The sequence below is a fragment of the Oreochromis niloticus genome, linkage group LG4, assembly GCF_001858045.2.
Source record: "Oreochromis niloticus isolate F11D_XX linkage group LG4, O_niloticus_UMD_NMBU, whole genome shotgun sequence".
Lineage (NCBI taxonomy): Eukaryota > Metazoa > Chordata > Actinopteri > Cichliformes > Cichlidae > Oreochromis > Oreochromis niloticus.
The window spans coordinates 21,551,630-21,565,713 of record NC_031969.2 but is presented as its reverse complement, the minus strand read 5'-3'; the positions used below and the strand labels follow the sequence as shown (position 1 = coordinate 21,565,713).

Here is a 14,084-nt window from a genome sequence, read left to right as displayed (position 1 = left end):
TGTTTTTAAAGTTGAAGGTAATTTTTAAAAAAGAAGAAGTTCATTCATTATCAGTATTTTTTCACTCCTTCCAGAATGACTGGAAATATTTAATGTTTTTCAGAATTCATGAAAGCTGTAGTGTCTAATTCAAGTTTTCCTTGCAATATTGAGTTACTGTGCTTTATTTACCGAGTCACCCTTTCCCAAAGTCTTTCTGTGGAGATTGCTGTTCTAAAGATGAGAAATCTCCCAGAATATACAGAAGACACAATGAACTGATGTGCAGCAAAAACCTTTATGTTAATTTAAATAATTTCCAAATTATTTCTGCTGATCTACTAGTATTTTCCCGCACAGTCATCTCTAGGGTTTACATGATCTTATGGTCCCCAAACAGAGTAAATATCCAGTAAGTGTCAGTTCTCTGGGAGAAAAGAGCATCACTGAACAGACACACATCAAACCTTGAGGCAGATGAGCACAGCAGCAGGCACTGACACCTGGTGTCACTCCTGTCAGCTAACAACAGGAAACTGAGACTAGATCTGAGACTAGATTCACACAGATGATTCATCTGACTCATATTTCCCCTAATAAGCCTACACAGATCAAAATATAATGAAGCTTTAAGTTAATTTGCAGCAAAACTACAATGCAGTAGTTCACAGGAATTCCTTCATATCAACTACTTATTACCTCAATACTTTTAAATAAAATCACACTCTTCAGTGGCTGAGACTGATTGGACAATAACTCCCCCTCGTGGGGAAAATATATTTATTTTACAATGCTATTTATTTTTTACACATTTATTTTCTTTCTTATTTACCAACTTATTTATTTGACTTTCAGCATCAGTGATTTTCAGCATTTTCGCCTTTCCACCTTTGGAAAAATTAAAACACACTTTAACTTTTGACTCTGATATTATCTGAATAGTTATTTACCATTTAACATCTTTGAGCCTTCACAGTGACAAATAAAATATATATATATATATATATATATATACATATATATTTTTATAAGGTTCATATAACATTCAAGGGCAATAAGGTTCCAGTCATAGGTATTTTTTTAACCTCACTTATAAAAGTGACATCAATTACTGGTCTTTGCATATTATTTCATCATCACGAAGGATTTCTCCTTTTTTTGTACATAAGCCAGGTTTAAAAGCAACAATGATTATTTATAAAATAATAAAAAGGTTAACATTTTTGGATTTTTCCAGTCAGGGACAGTCCCCTTTCACTTAGGACTTGATTTGCATAAAACTCTAAATACAGAGAAGAAGCCTCCAGGTGCATCCTGGAAGACAGAGGAGGAGGTGTAGATAGTTTCAGTTAGTACTCATTTTGGGGGGTTTTCTTTTCAAACCACGTTTATTGCAGGAAACTTAAACCAGAACATAAAATATTAATTATCTTTTCAGGCACTCTAATTCTCTGTATATGATCAGATAATTTTTTTACTTGTTTTTTGAAGTGGAAGTTTGGAAACTAACATGAAGCTATGATAACCTCACCACAAGTAAAGAACTTATGGACATGCACACACTAGCACATAGACATACAGAAGAGTTGAGGAAATTCAAACTGGCAGAAGAAGAAAATGCTACATTGTCTCAGATGTTCACTTGCAATATTTTTTATTAACATTTTGCAGAATAAATGCATAGCAAACATTAACTGCTAGTATTTTCTTACATGTACACATGCACACAAAAAAATACCAAAAGATTGAAGAGCAGACTTTAAATGCTGATTCTGACCCGTCTGCTAGTCAGTGCTACAGGCTGATTTCTTGATGGTTTTCTCTGAAGTCTGCGAGCCCAAAGACACTTTACATGTATAAACCTTATCCATGTTCCAGTCTGATGTCTGGATGGTCAGAGAGCTGCTGATTTGGTAAGTCTGGTCTGGTCTCTGAACAGCAGTGCTGGTAGAGATCTCACTGCTCACTGGACTCCCACCAGCCAACCAGCTCACATCTGCAAAAGGCACAGACTGACTGGACAGACAGACCAGAGAAGCTGTGTTGGACTGGAGCTCAGCACTGGACGGAGGGAAGACTGTCAGGACAGGAGGAGGGAGGCTGGAGCCTGAAAATACATGAAAACCATTAAAAAAAAAAAAAAAAAATTAAAAATGAATAAATAAAAACTAGAAATGGATGAGAATGGATCAATATAAAGTAATGGATGAAAAAAATACTATACTTTAACTCCCAAAATAGCTCAAATAACTTCTCCAAAATACATAAAAGTTATGTCTTACAACATCATCATCAGGCCAGAGATATTGGATGAAGATGATATTTATTATAAAATAAAGAACTCGCATAAAAGACAATGACATCTGCAACAAAATAAGGAATAGTCATCTAAATCAGAACAAAAAAACTAGATTTTTTTTTAATCATATAATTATTTTTTCATCCGTGTGAAATAAAACAATACCAGCTATGACAAACTGCAGACAAAATGGGTTTAATTCTAAAACCAAGCAACACTAAGGTTAAGGTCAGATTGTTAAATTATAGTCAGTTTTCCACCTTTGGTCAAATGTTTGTTACTACTGAGAGAACGTGGAATAATTTCCAGCAAATATTATTTAAAAAATGTTTTCTGAAAGGTAGATAATACTATCATTTTATAAGAATAATCAAGTTCAATATCTGTGTCTGTGCACTAATGAAGAACTTAAGTCACATTACAACGTGTGATCAACTCTGTAGCTTGTAGACTGCATGAAACAGCAAAAAAAAAAAAAGTCTAAAGAAAAATCTAAGTATATGTGAAATGAGAAAATTAGAGAATCTAAGCATAAACACAAAATACCTCCTGTTTCATGATCAGTTTAAAAGTACTTACTTGTCACAATCAGCTTGGTGCCTTGTCCGAATACCACAGTGATTCAGTTTGTATACATGGCTGTACAAAAACCTCCTGACTGTCACTGATGAGGGGAGAGGAACTGAAACATCCAATTGAGACCAACTTTCACTGTCAGTGTCACTTCTCCTTATATTGTTGATCAAATGCTAATCTGATGTTGACTGATGGATACATGTGAATTTTGGAGAGGAGAGCCCAAACCCATAAAGTGGAAAAATATAGCTACAATAAAAATGCAGCACAAAGTAGGGATGGGACTTGAGAAGAATTTAGTGATTTAGTGATTATCAATATTATTTATCAATTCGATTCCTAATTGATTCTCTCTGATTCTCACTGGCTTTGCTTCTAGAGTCACCAACATCACTAAAAAGCATATTAAACACATTACATTCATGCAAATCATTTGCACGCTGTGTGGTCAAACATTTGAACTTGTTAGAGGTATTTCCCCTCTTTGCTGTGATCATTGTTGGGTTATTACTCAAAAAAAGTAATGTTTTATACATTACTCATTACTGTTCTTAAAGATAATGCACAAATAATGCACATGACTGAATTATTCCCAGTAGAAAGTAATTCTTTACGCTACTAGTTACATTACTTTTGCGTTTCTCCATGAAATGGCCTGAAATTCATTGTCTCATAATTGCCAGTGAAGAATATAAACCTGAGGCTACAGTCCCACACAACAGAAATCCATATCCTAAGGAGGACACACATGATTTTTCTCTTAGTGTTTAGGTGTGAACTCAAAGCCATCAGCACAGCAGTCGTCACTGTGATTCTAGTTTAGAAACATGAACAGGTAGAAAAGGCGGCTGCAGTCTGACTGCTCATCACTGCTTTTGTTACCTGCTGAAGTTTAGAGTCTGGCTGCTGGGCTGGGGGCAGCATTTACACAGCTTTAACCTTATAGATTTGACAAGGTAAGCACTATTGTCTATTTTTAGATTTGCCTCATCAAATCTAAAAATAATACATAATACATATTACATGCCTATTTACCAAGTAGTACACACCGATGCAAGGAGGGCAGGGTTATCTTTTTAGCTTGCTCTATATTTTAAATGCACAGGACAACAACAAATTATCAAAAAAAAAGTCAAAAAATGTAATGATTTCAAATTGTTAGAATTTATTTATAAAATCTGTAGAGTCTGTCATTTAGTTTTTTGTCACAATGAATGAGGGTTAATATTCTTCCTTTAAAACAACATATGATATAAAGAGGTGTTCCTAAAAACACACACAACGGAAATATTTGCTTCTATTTTATTTATGTCTATATATCAGAGCCATCCCATGTCTGACAGAAATACCAAGCATCAGCATTTATGGCTGATGCTTGGCTCTGGGTTCTCTCTGGGGAGAACATCAACAGAATGTATGTTGTCAAAGTCATGTAGGAATAGAAAGTTAGATAGTGAACAGAACTGAGAGTCCCTCAATGAAAATTAAGAATTGGTAAGAGAGAAAATAATACCCTCAAAATAGAGTAATTCATTGTTTATTAACAGTTAGTGGGTTGGTTTCAAAAAGCAGAAGTAACAGTCAGGAGGTTTTTGTCATGGTGTAAAATACTGTGAAACATGCTCTTTAGCAGAGTCATCCCATGTGTGACAGTAATAGACTGCAGAGTCTCCCTCCTCCACGTTGCTGATGATCAAACGATAATCTGATGTTGACTGATGAGTGGATGTGAATTTTGGAGCAGAGAACCCAGAGCCATAGCTTGGAGAACTCCAGCCATGATAAAACCTCACTACATGCTGAGGAACTCCTCCTGGAATCTGTTTATACCACCGAGCAGACTGGTCAGTAACAGTCCCCAGGTTACAGTCCATGGTGGCTGTCTCTCCTTTGCTCACTGATAGAACAGGTTTCTGTGTCACCACTGTCACACCACTCACACCTGCAAACAACAAGAAGACATGGAGTCAATAGAAACACACTGACATTAGTATATATGTGTGCAATATAAGTCAAGGTGTTTACATGTCAGAGCAGTGATGAGAGCACAAAGAGTCACCAGCATGTTATCGGTGTGAGCTGAGAATGCACTTCTAATTTGTAACCTTAAAGTGGCTGTACTGCTTCTGTAGGATGAAGAGAGGAGGTGCTGAAGGAGCCTTTTAATACGACTAACAGGAGGAGGAGCTTAAAAACACATATGTATATTTCTAATCTTGACTTGACTTGGTAATGTTTTTAGCATCATCATCTTCTTGTTGTTATTTCTTTCCTTCTTTTTTCTTTTTTTAATTTGTACAATCTTTTCATGTCCTTCATGATGATTTTTCAGTGTTTTAACTTGATCCCTTTTCAGAATTTACAGATAGATTTAAGTTTCTCAACAAGTGATATCAAGTAGATAATTTAAACAAAAAGTGAGGATTACTTAGTGTAATGCTTATAAAAGCTGAAAATAATTTGAAAAGAAGTGTGTTTATGTTTGATGTTTTTCAGATGTCATGAAAGTTGTTGTGTATCTCAGGTTTTTGTCAGAGTCTGAGTCACTGTTCAGCTTAACTTACAGATTTATCCCATTTCTGACAGAAATACTGAGCAGAAAGCAGAAATGCCATCTGCCATCTGCCTCCAACCACTAATGTAACACCATTACATGTTTTGCTCGAGATTTAATGATTTGAGATGAGTAATGTTGGATTTTTTTTTAAAACTGTAATGTCTCTAATTTAGGTTTTTGTCACAGCCTCAATCAATGTGATTCAGCTTCATCAGCACAGCCACCAAACAGCAAACAGAGTCTCTTGCCTCTGCCTGCTTGGTAATAAAGTTGAATGGAGGTGAATCAGTCCAAGGAGAATCTTGTTGTAAAGCTGGATGAGCCGTCAGATTGGTCACATCTTAAAATAAATGAGGACTCACATCTCCAACTGTGTGCAGCTGGTGAGTTTGTGTGACAACTCTGCACTGTAAAAAAAATCCTAATATAAAAGTATTTTACTGTGTATTTTACAGTTTTGTTCTGTTCTTCTAGAATATCATTAAATTTACATAAATAGACTGTGACTTCACATTTCAAATGTAAATTAACGTAAAATCACTGTAATGTAATAAAACATAATTTTCTTGTTTTTTAAATGTATTTGTCTGTACATGTGCATATTTAGATTGTTAAAATACATTCACAAATGTATCATGATTTCACAAATATGTGTCCGTTATTTGAAAGATTGAACTGTTAAATTCAAATGTAATGCTATGGAAAAATATATAAAATGATTCTCATAAACTTTTTTTACATCAAATAATTATTATTATTATTGCTATCGTGACTCAAGAGTTGGCAGTTCGCCTTGTAATCAGAAGGTTACAGGTTCAAGCCCTGGCTCGGACACTCGGTCGTTGTGTCCTTGGTCAAGACACTTCACCTACCACCTACTGGTGAAAGCCAGAGGGGCCATATGGCAGCCTCGCCTCTGTCAGTCTGTCCCAGGGCATGCAATCCATTATTACAGTGGCTTGCAAAAGTATTCGGCCCTTTTCCACATTTTGTCACATTACAGCCACAAAGATGAATTAATTTTATTGGAATTCCAGGTGAAAGACCAATACAAAGTGGTGCACACGTGAGAAGTGGAACGAAAATCATACATGATTCCAAACATTTTTTACAAATAAATAACTGAAAAGTGGGGTGTGCGTAATTATTCAGCCCCCTGAGTCAATACTTTGTAGAACCACCTTTTGCTGCAATTACAGCTGCCAGTCTTTTAGGGTATGTCTCTACCAGCTTTGCACATCTACAGACTGAAATTCTTGCCCATTCTTCTTTGCAAAACAGCTCCAGCTCGGTCAGATTAGATGGACAGCATTTGTGAACAGCAGTTTTCAGATCTTGCCACAGATTCTCGATTGGATTTAGACACCAGACAGGTTAAGGATAAAGTTACTGAGAAATTTAAAGCAGGCTTAGGCTACAAAAAGATTTCCCAAGCCTTGAACATCCCACGGAGCACTGTTCAAGCGATCATTCAGAAATGGAAGGAGTATGGCACAACTGTAAACCTACCAAGACAAGGCCGTCCACCTAAACTCACAGGCCGAACAAGGAGAGCGCTGATCAGAAATGCAGCCAAGAGGCCCATGGTGACTCTGGACGAGCTGCAGAGATCTACAGCTCAGGTGGGGGAATCTGTCCATAGGACAACTATTAGTCGTGCACTGCACAAAGTTGGCCTTTATGGAAGAGTGGCAAGAAGAAAGCCATTGTTAACAGAAAACCATAAGAAATCCTGTTTGCAGTTTGCCACAAGCCATGTGGGGGACACAGCAAACATGTGGAAGAAGGTGCTCTGGTCAGATGAGACCAAAATGCAAAACGCTATGTGTGGCGGAAAACTAACACTGCACATCACTCTGAACACACCATCCCCACTGTCAAATATGGTGGTGGCAGCATCATGCTCTGGGAGTGCTTCTCTTCAGCAGGGACAGGGAAGCTGGTCAGAGTTGATGGGAAGATGGATGGAGCCAAATACAGGGCAATCTTGGAAGAAAACCTCTTGGAGTCTGCAAAAGACTTGAGACTGGGGCGGAGGTTCACCTTCCAGCAGGACAACGACCCTAAACATAAAGCCAGGGCAACAATGGAATGGTTTCAAACAAAACATATCCATGTGTTAGAATGGCCCAGTCAAAGTCCAGATCTAAATCCAATCGAGAATCTGTGGCAAGATCTGAAAACTGCTGTTCACAAACGCTGTCCATCTAATCTGACTGAGCTGGAGCTGTTTTGCAAAGAAGAATGGGCAAGAATTTCAGTCTGTAGATGTGCAAAGCTGGTAGAGACATACCCTAAAAGACTGGCAGCTGTAATTGCAGCAAAAGGTGGTTCTACAAAGTATTGACTCAGGGGGCTGAATAATTACGCACACCCCACTTTTCAGTTATTTATTTGTAAAAAATGTTTGGAATCATGTATGATTTTCGTTCCACTTCTCACATGTACACCACTTTGTATTGGTCTTTCACCTGGAATTCCAATAAAATTGATTCATGTTTGTGGCTGTAATGTGACAAAATGTGGAAAAGTTCAAGGGGGCCGAATACTTTTGCAAGCCACTGTATTTAAACCAACTGTTAACTGTATATTTCTGTACATTTAAGTATTATTATTCATATTGCCACATTCATTGACCTTGTTTATAGGTAATTTCATTGTTTAATCACTTTAACATGTTCCTAATTTAATGTTTAAAAGCACTTGAAAAAGGCAAAATCCCATGTAAAATTAGGGCAACAAACTGTATTGTCATTACTGAAAATAACCGTATTTTTATGAGAAAGTTATTTTCTGTTATTTTATGGTATTATTTTGACGCCCCAGCTGCCGGAATATTACTGTTTTTCTAGGATTTTTTTTTAACAGTGTTTGATCAGTATAAAGTGAACAAGCAGAAGTATCTGTGAAAAGGTTTATGTCACAGTGTAAATTAGTGATGCAGCATCCCTTGTGAAGCTGTCCCCTGACAGTAATAGATTATAGCGTTTTCCTCCTCCACACTGATGATGTTAATCTGATGTTGACTGATGACTTGATGTGAATTTTCAGAGGAGAAACCTGAACCATATTTTTTGAGAACTCCAGTCATGACGAAACTGCAGTACATGCTGATTGTCTCCTCCTGGAATATGTTTATGTCAACGAGCAGACTGGTCAGTTGCAGTCCTCAGGTTACAGTCCGAGCTGGCTGTCTCTCCTTTTCTCACTGATACAACAGGAAGTTTCTGTGTCACTCACACCTGCAAACAACAAGAAGACGTGGAGTCAAGAGAAACAGACAGTTACATCTGTGCATAAGTCTGCTGTGGACATCAGATTCTTTACATGCTAGAACTTTGATGAGAGTGCAGAGAATCACCAGCCAGTTGTCAGTGTGAGATTTGTAACTTCAAACAATATTGGACTGTTTTTATAGGCTGAAGAGAGAATGAGCTTGAGGTGTCATTTAAGATTACCAAAAGGTGGAGGAGTTGTGGATAAAGATGATTTTGCTCTCTTTTCATCTTGTCTAGCTTTATAAGTAATTGTATCAGCTATATTACCTACTTGCACGGGCATCTACTATTCATTGGGACATTATGACTTCTTGATGGTTTTCACAAAGACACTTCACCCAGTCTGATGTTTGGATGGTCAGACAGACCAGACAGGCTTTGTTGGACTGGAGCTCAGCACTGCATGGAGGGAAGACTGTCAGGACAGGAGGAGGGAGGCTGAAGTCTGAAAATACACGAAGGACATAATCCAAAACCACACAGAATTGATTCAGTAAAAAACAAAAATATACAGCATAAGACACTGAGTGAGTACAGAAATTTATTTCTGAAAAAAAAACCCAAAGGCTATTCCTGAATATAATTAAAATGTGTACAGATACAATAATCTCAACAACTTGTAGAGGATGGATGTGTCTGATGATTTGTGTTTTTATTGGCAGCTGCAGACAAACAGTCTAAATGACACGTCAAAGACTCTGAAAGCAGAAGTACTTTGTACAGAGGTTTTTGTCACAGTGTAAATCACTGTGATATGCTTTCCTTAGCAGAGTCATCCCATGTGCTACAATAATACACAGCAGAGTCTCCTGCTTCTGCCCGCTTAATGATAAACTGATAATCAATGTTTGATGAGGCTTTAGAGTTAAATCGGTCTGAGGAGAATCCTGTTCCAAAGTAGTCGGGTGAACTGTGGCTATGATAAAATCTCAGAATAAACTGAGGAGTAGAACCAGGGGCCTGTTTGTACCAGCTGACATAATAGCTTTCAGGTCTCTGAATGTTGCATTTGAGCAGAGCCTCCTCTCCTGGAGAAACTGTGTGGACAGATGGTGTCTGGGTCAGCACTTTTGCAGCATCCACACCTGTCAGAGAAAAAAATCGCAGTAAGTCTGTTTTTATGTCTCAAAGTGCAGTCTATAAAATGAACCAGAAGATTATCTTACATGCTAGAGCAACAATAATAGTAGAGATGGTCCCCAGCATGTTGAAAGTATGGTGTATTCTCTTTGCTGTCCAGCTGAGAGATGAACTGAGCAATGAAGAGAGACTGAGACTTTTAATAACTAAGGAGTGGAGGAGGAGGAGTTTCAATACTAAAAACTGTACGATCACAACTCAACTAGAAATTAGGGTATTTACACCAAACTCTAAATTATTTTAAATATCATAAATGTTTATTTTTAGAACAAGTCTACTAAATATGTTTTCAGTTTAAAGCAGTGTTATTTTTATTTATGAATATATTTAAATTCAGGACATATTTTGTTGGGATTAATGTCCTGTTAAGTTAAATAACAAAGTGTGTGTAGTCAGGTGAATCTATACAATTTATTTGGTTGTTTTATTTGCAAATAAGAAAGTTTTTGTAAGTTTGTGCCACTTCTATTTTCACATAACCTTTGGATCTGTTAATAAAGCCGGAATATAAAACTAATTTATTGTTGAACATAAACGTTACGTAAAAATAGCTACAACAGCTGTATCCAAGGATTTATATTAGGAGATTTTTTATAGTATCTAAATTCAGATCAACCACAAAAAAACTCTGCTGCAAACTGGATTCTTTAACATTAAAATGCACCTTAAACAGTCATTTCATAGCAGGTTCACGCATCACAGCTCAGACTTTTATGTGTACTAGTCATTTAAAAGTTAGGATTAAGTTGTAATGGCAACTAAATGTTTAAAAAGCAACATTTTTTATATCAAATGTTTGTATGACAACAACAGAGCTGCAAAAGTTGTACAGCTGGACATTGTTTAGTGTTTCTTATATAATAAATAAAGTTATTCTTGGACAAAACCAAAGCAGTATTCAGTTAATTCCCTGAATTACCAAAGTATAGTGAAATACAACATTTCCAGTCAGGGGCAGTTACATCTCATTTTAGAAAGACCTATAACTCTCTTTTACAACTTTCCTGACGTTATAAATTAGATGCTCAGACCTGCAGGTGCATTCTGGGGAAAAGGGAAGGAGGAGTAGAGAAGTGATGCTTTACTAACAGAGTGTGAAAGTTGCAGGTTTAAAATAAGCATTTTAAACCAGTGACACTCATGCCTTTAACTGTCCCAGGTCTACAAATGTGACACAGCACAACATTTTATTTATTCTAACTATGGTAAATTTAAATGTCCAGTAAAAGTCACTTAACCCTTTTGTTTTATTTTAACATGTTTGGTAATCAGTAAACAGCAAAATCAACGTGCAAGAAGATTTTAAATGCTCATTTTGGTCCTCTGTTATTGAGTAGGATATTCTGATATTCTTGATATTTTTCTCTGAAGTCTGCGAGCCCAAAGACACTTCATGTGTGTTAACCTTATCCATGATCCAGTTGGATGTATAGCAGACACACAGTCATTGTTAACAAACTGTCAAAGCCTCTGAAAGCAGAAGTACTTTGTACAGAGGTTTTTGTCACAGTGTAAATCACTGTGATACGTACTCGTTAGCAGAGTTATCCCATGTCTGACAATAATACACAGCAGAGTCTCCTGCTTCTGCTCGCTTAATGATAAACTGATAATCAATGTTTGATGAGGCTTTAGAGTTAAATCGGTCTGAGGAGAATCCTGTTCCAAAGCTGGGTGAACTGTGCTCATGATAAAATCTCAGAATATACTGAGGAGTAGAACCAGGGACCTGTTTGTACCAGCTGACATAATAGCTTTCAGGTCTCTGAATGTTGCATTTGAGCAGAGCCTCCTCTCCTGGAGAAACTGTGTGGACAGATGGTGTCTGGGTCAGCACTTTTGCAGCATCCACACCTGTCAGAGAAAAAAATCGCAGTAAGTCTGTTTTTATGTCTCAAAGTGCAGTCTATAAAATGAACCAGAAGATTATCTTACATGCTAGAGCAACAATAATAGTAGAGATGGTCCCCAGCATGTTGAAAATATGGTGTATTCTCTTTGCTGTCCAGCTGAGAGATGAACTGAGCAATGAAGAGAGACTGAGACTTTTAATAACTAAGGAGTGGAGGAGGAGGAGTTTCAATACTAAAAACTGTACGATCACAACTCAACTAGAAATTAGGGTATTTACACCAAACTCTAAATTATTTTAAATATCATAAATGTTTATTTTTAGAACAAGTCTACTAAATATGTTTTCAGTTTAAAGCAGTGTTATTTTTATTTATGAATATATTTAAATTCAGGACATATTTTGTTGGGATTAATGTCCTGTTAAGTTAAATAACAAAGTGTGTGTAGTCAGGTGAATCTATACAATTTATTTGGTTGTTTTATTTGCAAATAAGAAAGTTTTTGTAAGTTTGTGCCACTTCTATTTTCACATAACCTTTGGATCTGTTAATAAAGCCGGAATATAAAACTAATTTATTGTTGAACATAAACGTTACGTAAAAATAGCTATGACAGCTGTATCCAAGGATTTATATTAGGAGATTTTTTATAGTATCTAAATTCAGATCAACCACAAAAAACTCTGCTGCAAACTGGATTCTTTAACATTAAAATGCACCTTAAACAGTCATTTCATAGCAGGTTCACGCATCACAGCTCAGACTTTTATGTGTACTAGTCATTTAAAAATTAGGATTAAGTTGTAATGGCAACTAAATGTTTAAAAAGCAACATTTTTTATATCAAATGTTTGTATGACAACAACAGAGCTGCAAAAGTTGTACAGCTGGACATTGTTTAGTGTTTCTTATATAATAAATAAAGTTATTCTTGGACAAAACCAAAGCAGTATTCAGTTAATTCCCTGAATTACCAAAGTATAGTGAAATACAACATTTCCAGACAGGGGCAGTTACATCTCATTTTAGAAAGACCTATAACTCTCTTTTACAACTTTCCTGACGTTATAAATTAGATGCTCAGACCTGCAGGTGCATTCTGGGAAAAAGGGAAGGAGGAGTAGAGAAGTGATGCTTTACTAACAGAGTGTGAAAGTTGCAGGTTTAAAATAAGCATTTTAAACCAGTGACACTCATGCCTTTAACTGTCCCAGGTCTACAAATGTGACACAGCACAACATTTTATTTATTCTAACTATGGTAAATTTAAATGTCCAGTAAAAGTCACTTAACCCTTTTGTTTTATTTTAACATGTTTGGTAATCAGTAAACAGCAAAATCAACGTGCAAGAAGATTTTAAATGCTCATTTTGGTCCTCTGTTATTGAGTAGGATATTCTGATATTCTTGATATTTTTCTCTGAAGTCTGGGAGCCCAAAGACACTTCATGTGTGTTAACCTTATCCATGATCCAGTTGGATGTCTAGCAGACACACAGTCATTGTTAACAAACTGTCAAAGCCTCTGAAAGCAGAAGTACTTTGTACAGAGGTTTTTGTCACAGTGTAAATCACTGTGATACGCTCTCCTTAGCAGAGTTATCCCATGTCTCACAATAATACACAGCAGAGTCTCCTGCTTCTGCTCGCTTAATGATAAACTGATAATCAATGTTTGATGAGGCTTTAGAGTTAAATCGGTCTGAGGAGAATCCTGTTCCAAAGTAGTCGGGTGAACTGTGGCTATGATAAAATCTCAGAATAAACTGAGGAGTAGAACCAGGGACCTGTTTGTACCAGTTGACATAATAGTTTTCATCTCTCTGAATGTTGCATTTGAGCAGAACCTCCTCTCCTGGAGAAACTGTGTGGACAGATGGTGTCTGGGTCAACACTTTTGCAGCATCCACACCTGTCAGAGAAAAAAAGAATGTTTAAATTAATTAATATTTAAATAAAGTTTTATGTTTCTAAATACAGACTGTAAAATGAACCAGTAGCCGCTCTTACATGCTAGAGCAATAAGAGTACAGAAGGTTCTCAGCATGTTGAAAGTATAGCGTATTCTCTGTACTGTCCAGCTGAGAAATGAACTGAGTAATATAAGAGACTGAGGCCTATATAGAGTAAGCAGAGGAGGAGGGGCTTCAATACTAAAAACTTTTTGATCACAACTCAACTCTAAGAATTTGCATATTTAGATCAAAATCCAACTTATTTCAAATATTGTAAATGTTTGAGATTTTTTTTACAATAAATCTAAATGTGTTTTCATTTTAGAGCCGTTTTATTATATATATATATTTGAATTCAGGATATACTGTTGATCCAATTTGTTGGAATTAAGATTCTGTTAACAGCACAATTCTGTCATTGCTATTATTTGTTCTGCTAATCAAGGT

General features: G+C 36.4%; 1 protein-coding gene across 5 annotated transcripts; it reads right to left on the bottom strand.

The window, feature by feature from the left end:
- Positions 1-1,616: 1,616 nt before the first annotated feature.
- LOC102077370 (immunoglobulin lambda-1 light chain) lies at positions 1,617-13,762 on the bottom strand. 5 transcript variants are annotated; one of them, XM_025906274.1, is made up of 4 exons: positions 13,693-13,762; positions 13,266-13,594; positions 2,858-2,891; positions 1,617-2,086 (listed from the first exon to the last, which is right to left on the bottom strand). In XM_025906274.1, exons 1-4 carry the CDS (start codon positions 13,727-13,729, stop codon positions 1,764-1,766), a joined length of 723 nt encoding a protein of 240 aa, XP_025762059.1. In that variant the 5' UTR covers positions 13,730-13,762; the 3' UTR covers positions 1,617-1,763. The 5 variants fall into 5 exon arrangements, with proteins under 5 accessions (XP_025762059.1, XP_025762062.1, XP_025762060.1 ...); XM_025906277.1 differs by lacking the exon at positions 13,266-13,594 and adding an exon at positions 11,358-11,683 and having other exon boundaries at positions 13,693-13,760; XM_025906275.1 differs by lacking the exons at positions 13,266-13,594; positions 13,693-13,762 and adding exons at positions 11,358-11,683; positions 11,765-11,805.
- Between the last annotated feature and the right edge of the window lie 322 nt (positions 13,763-14,084).

Coding starts and splice junctions, on each gene's coding strand:
- LOC102077370 (XM_025906273.1), bottom strand. CDS start 9,895: ATGCTGGGGACCATCTCTACTATTATTGTTGCTCTAGCAT. Junction 2,892..9,445: donor ATGACTCTGCTAAGGAAAGC/ATATCACAGTGA, acceptor TGAATCACTGTG/GTATTCGGACAAGGCACCAA. Junction 2,087..2,857: donor CACCAAGCTGATTGTGACAA/GTAAGTACTTTT, acceptor ATGTATTTTCAG/GCTCCAGCCTCCCTCCTCCT.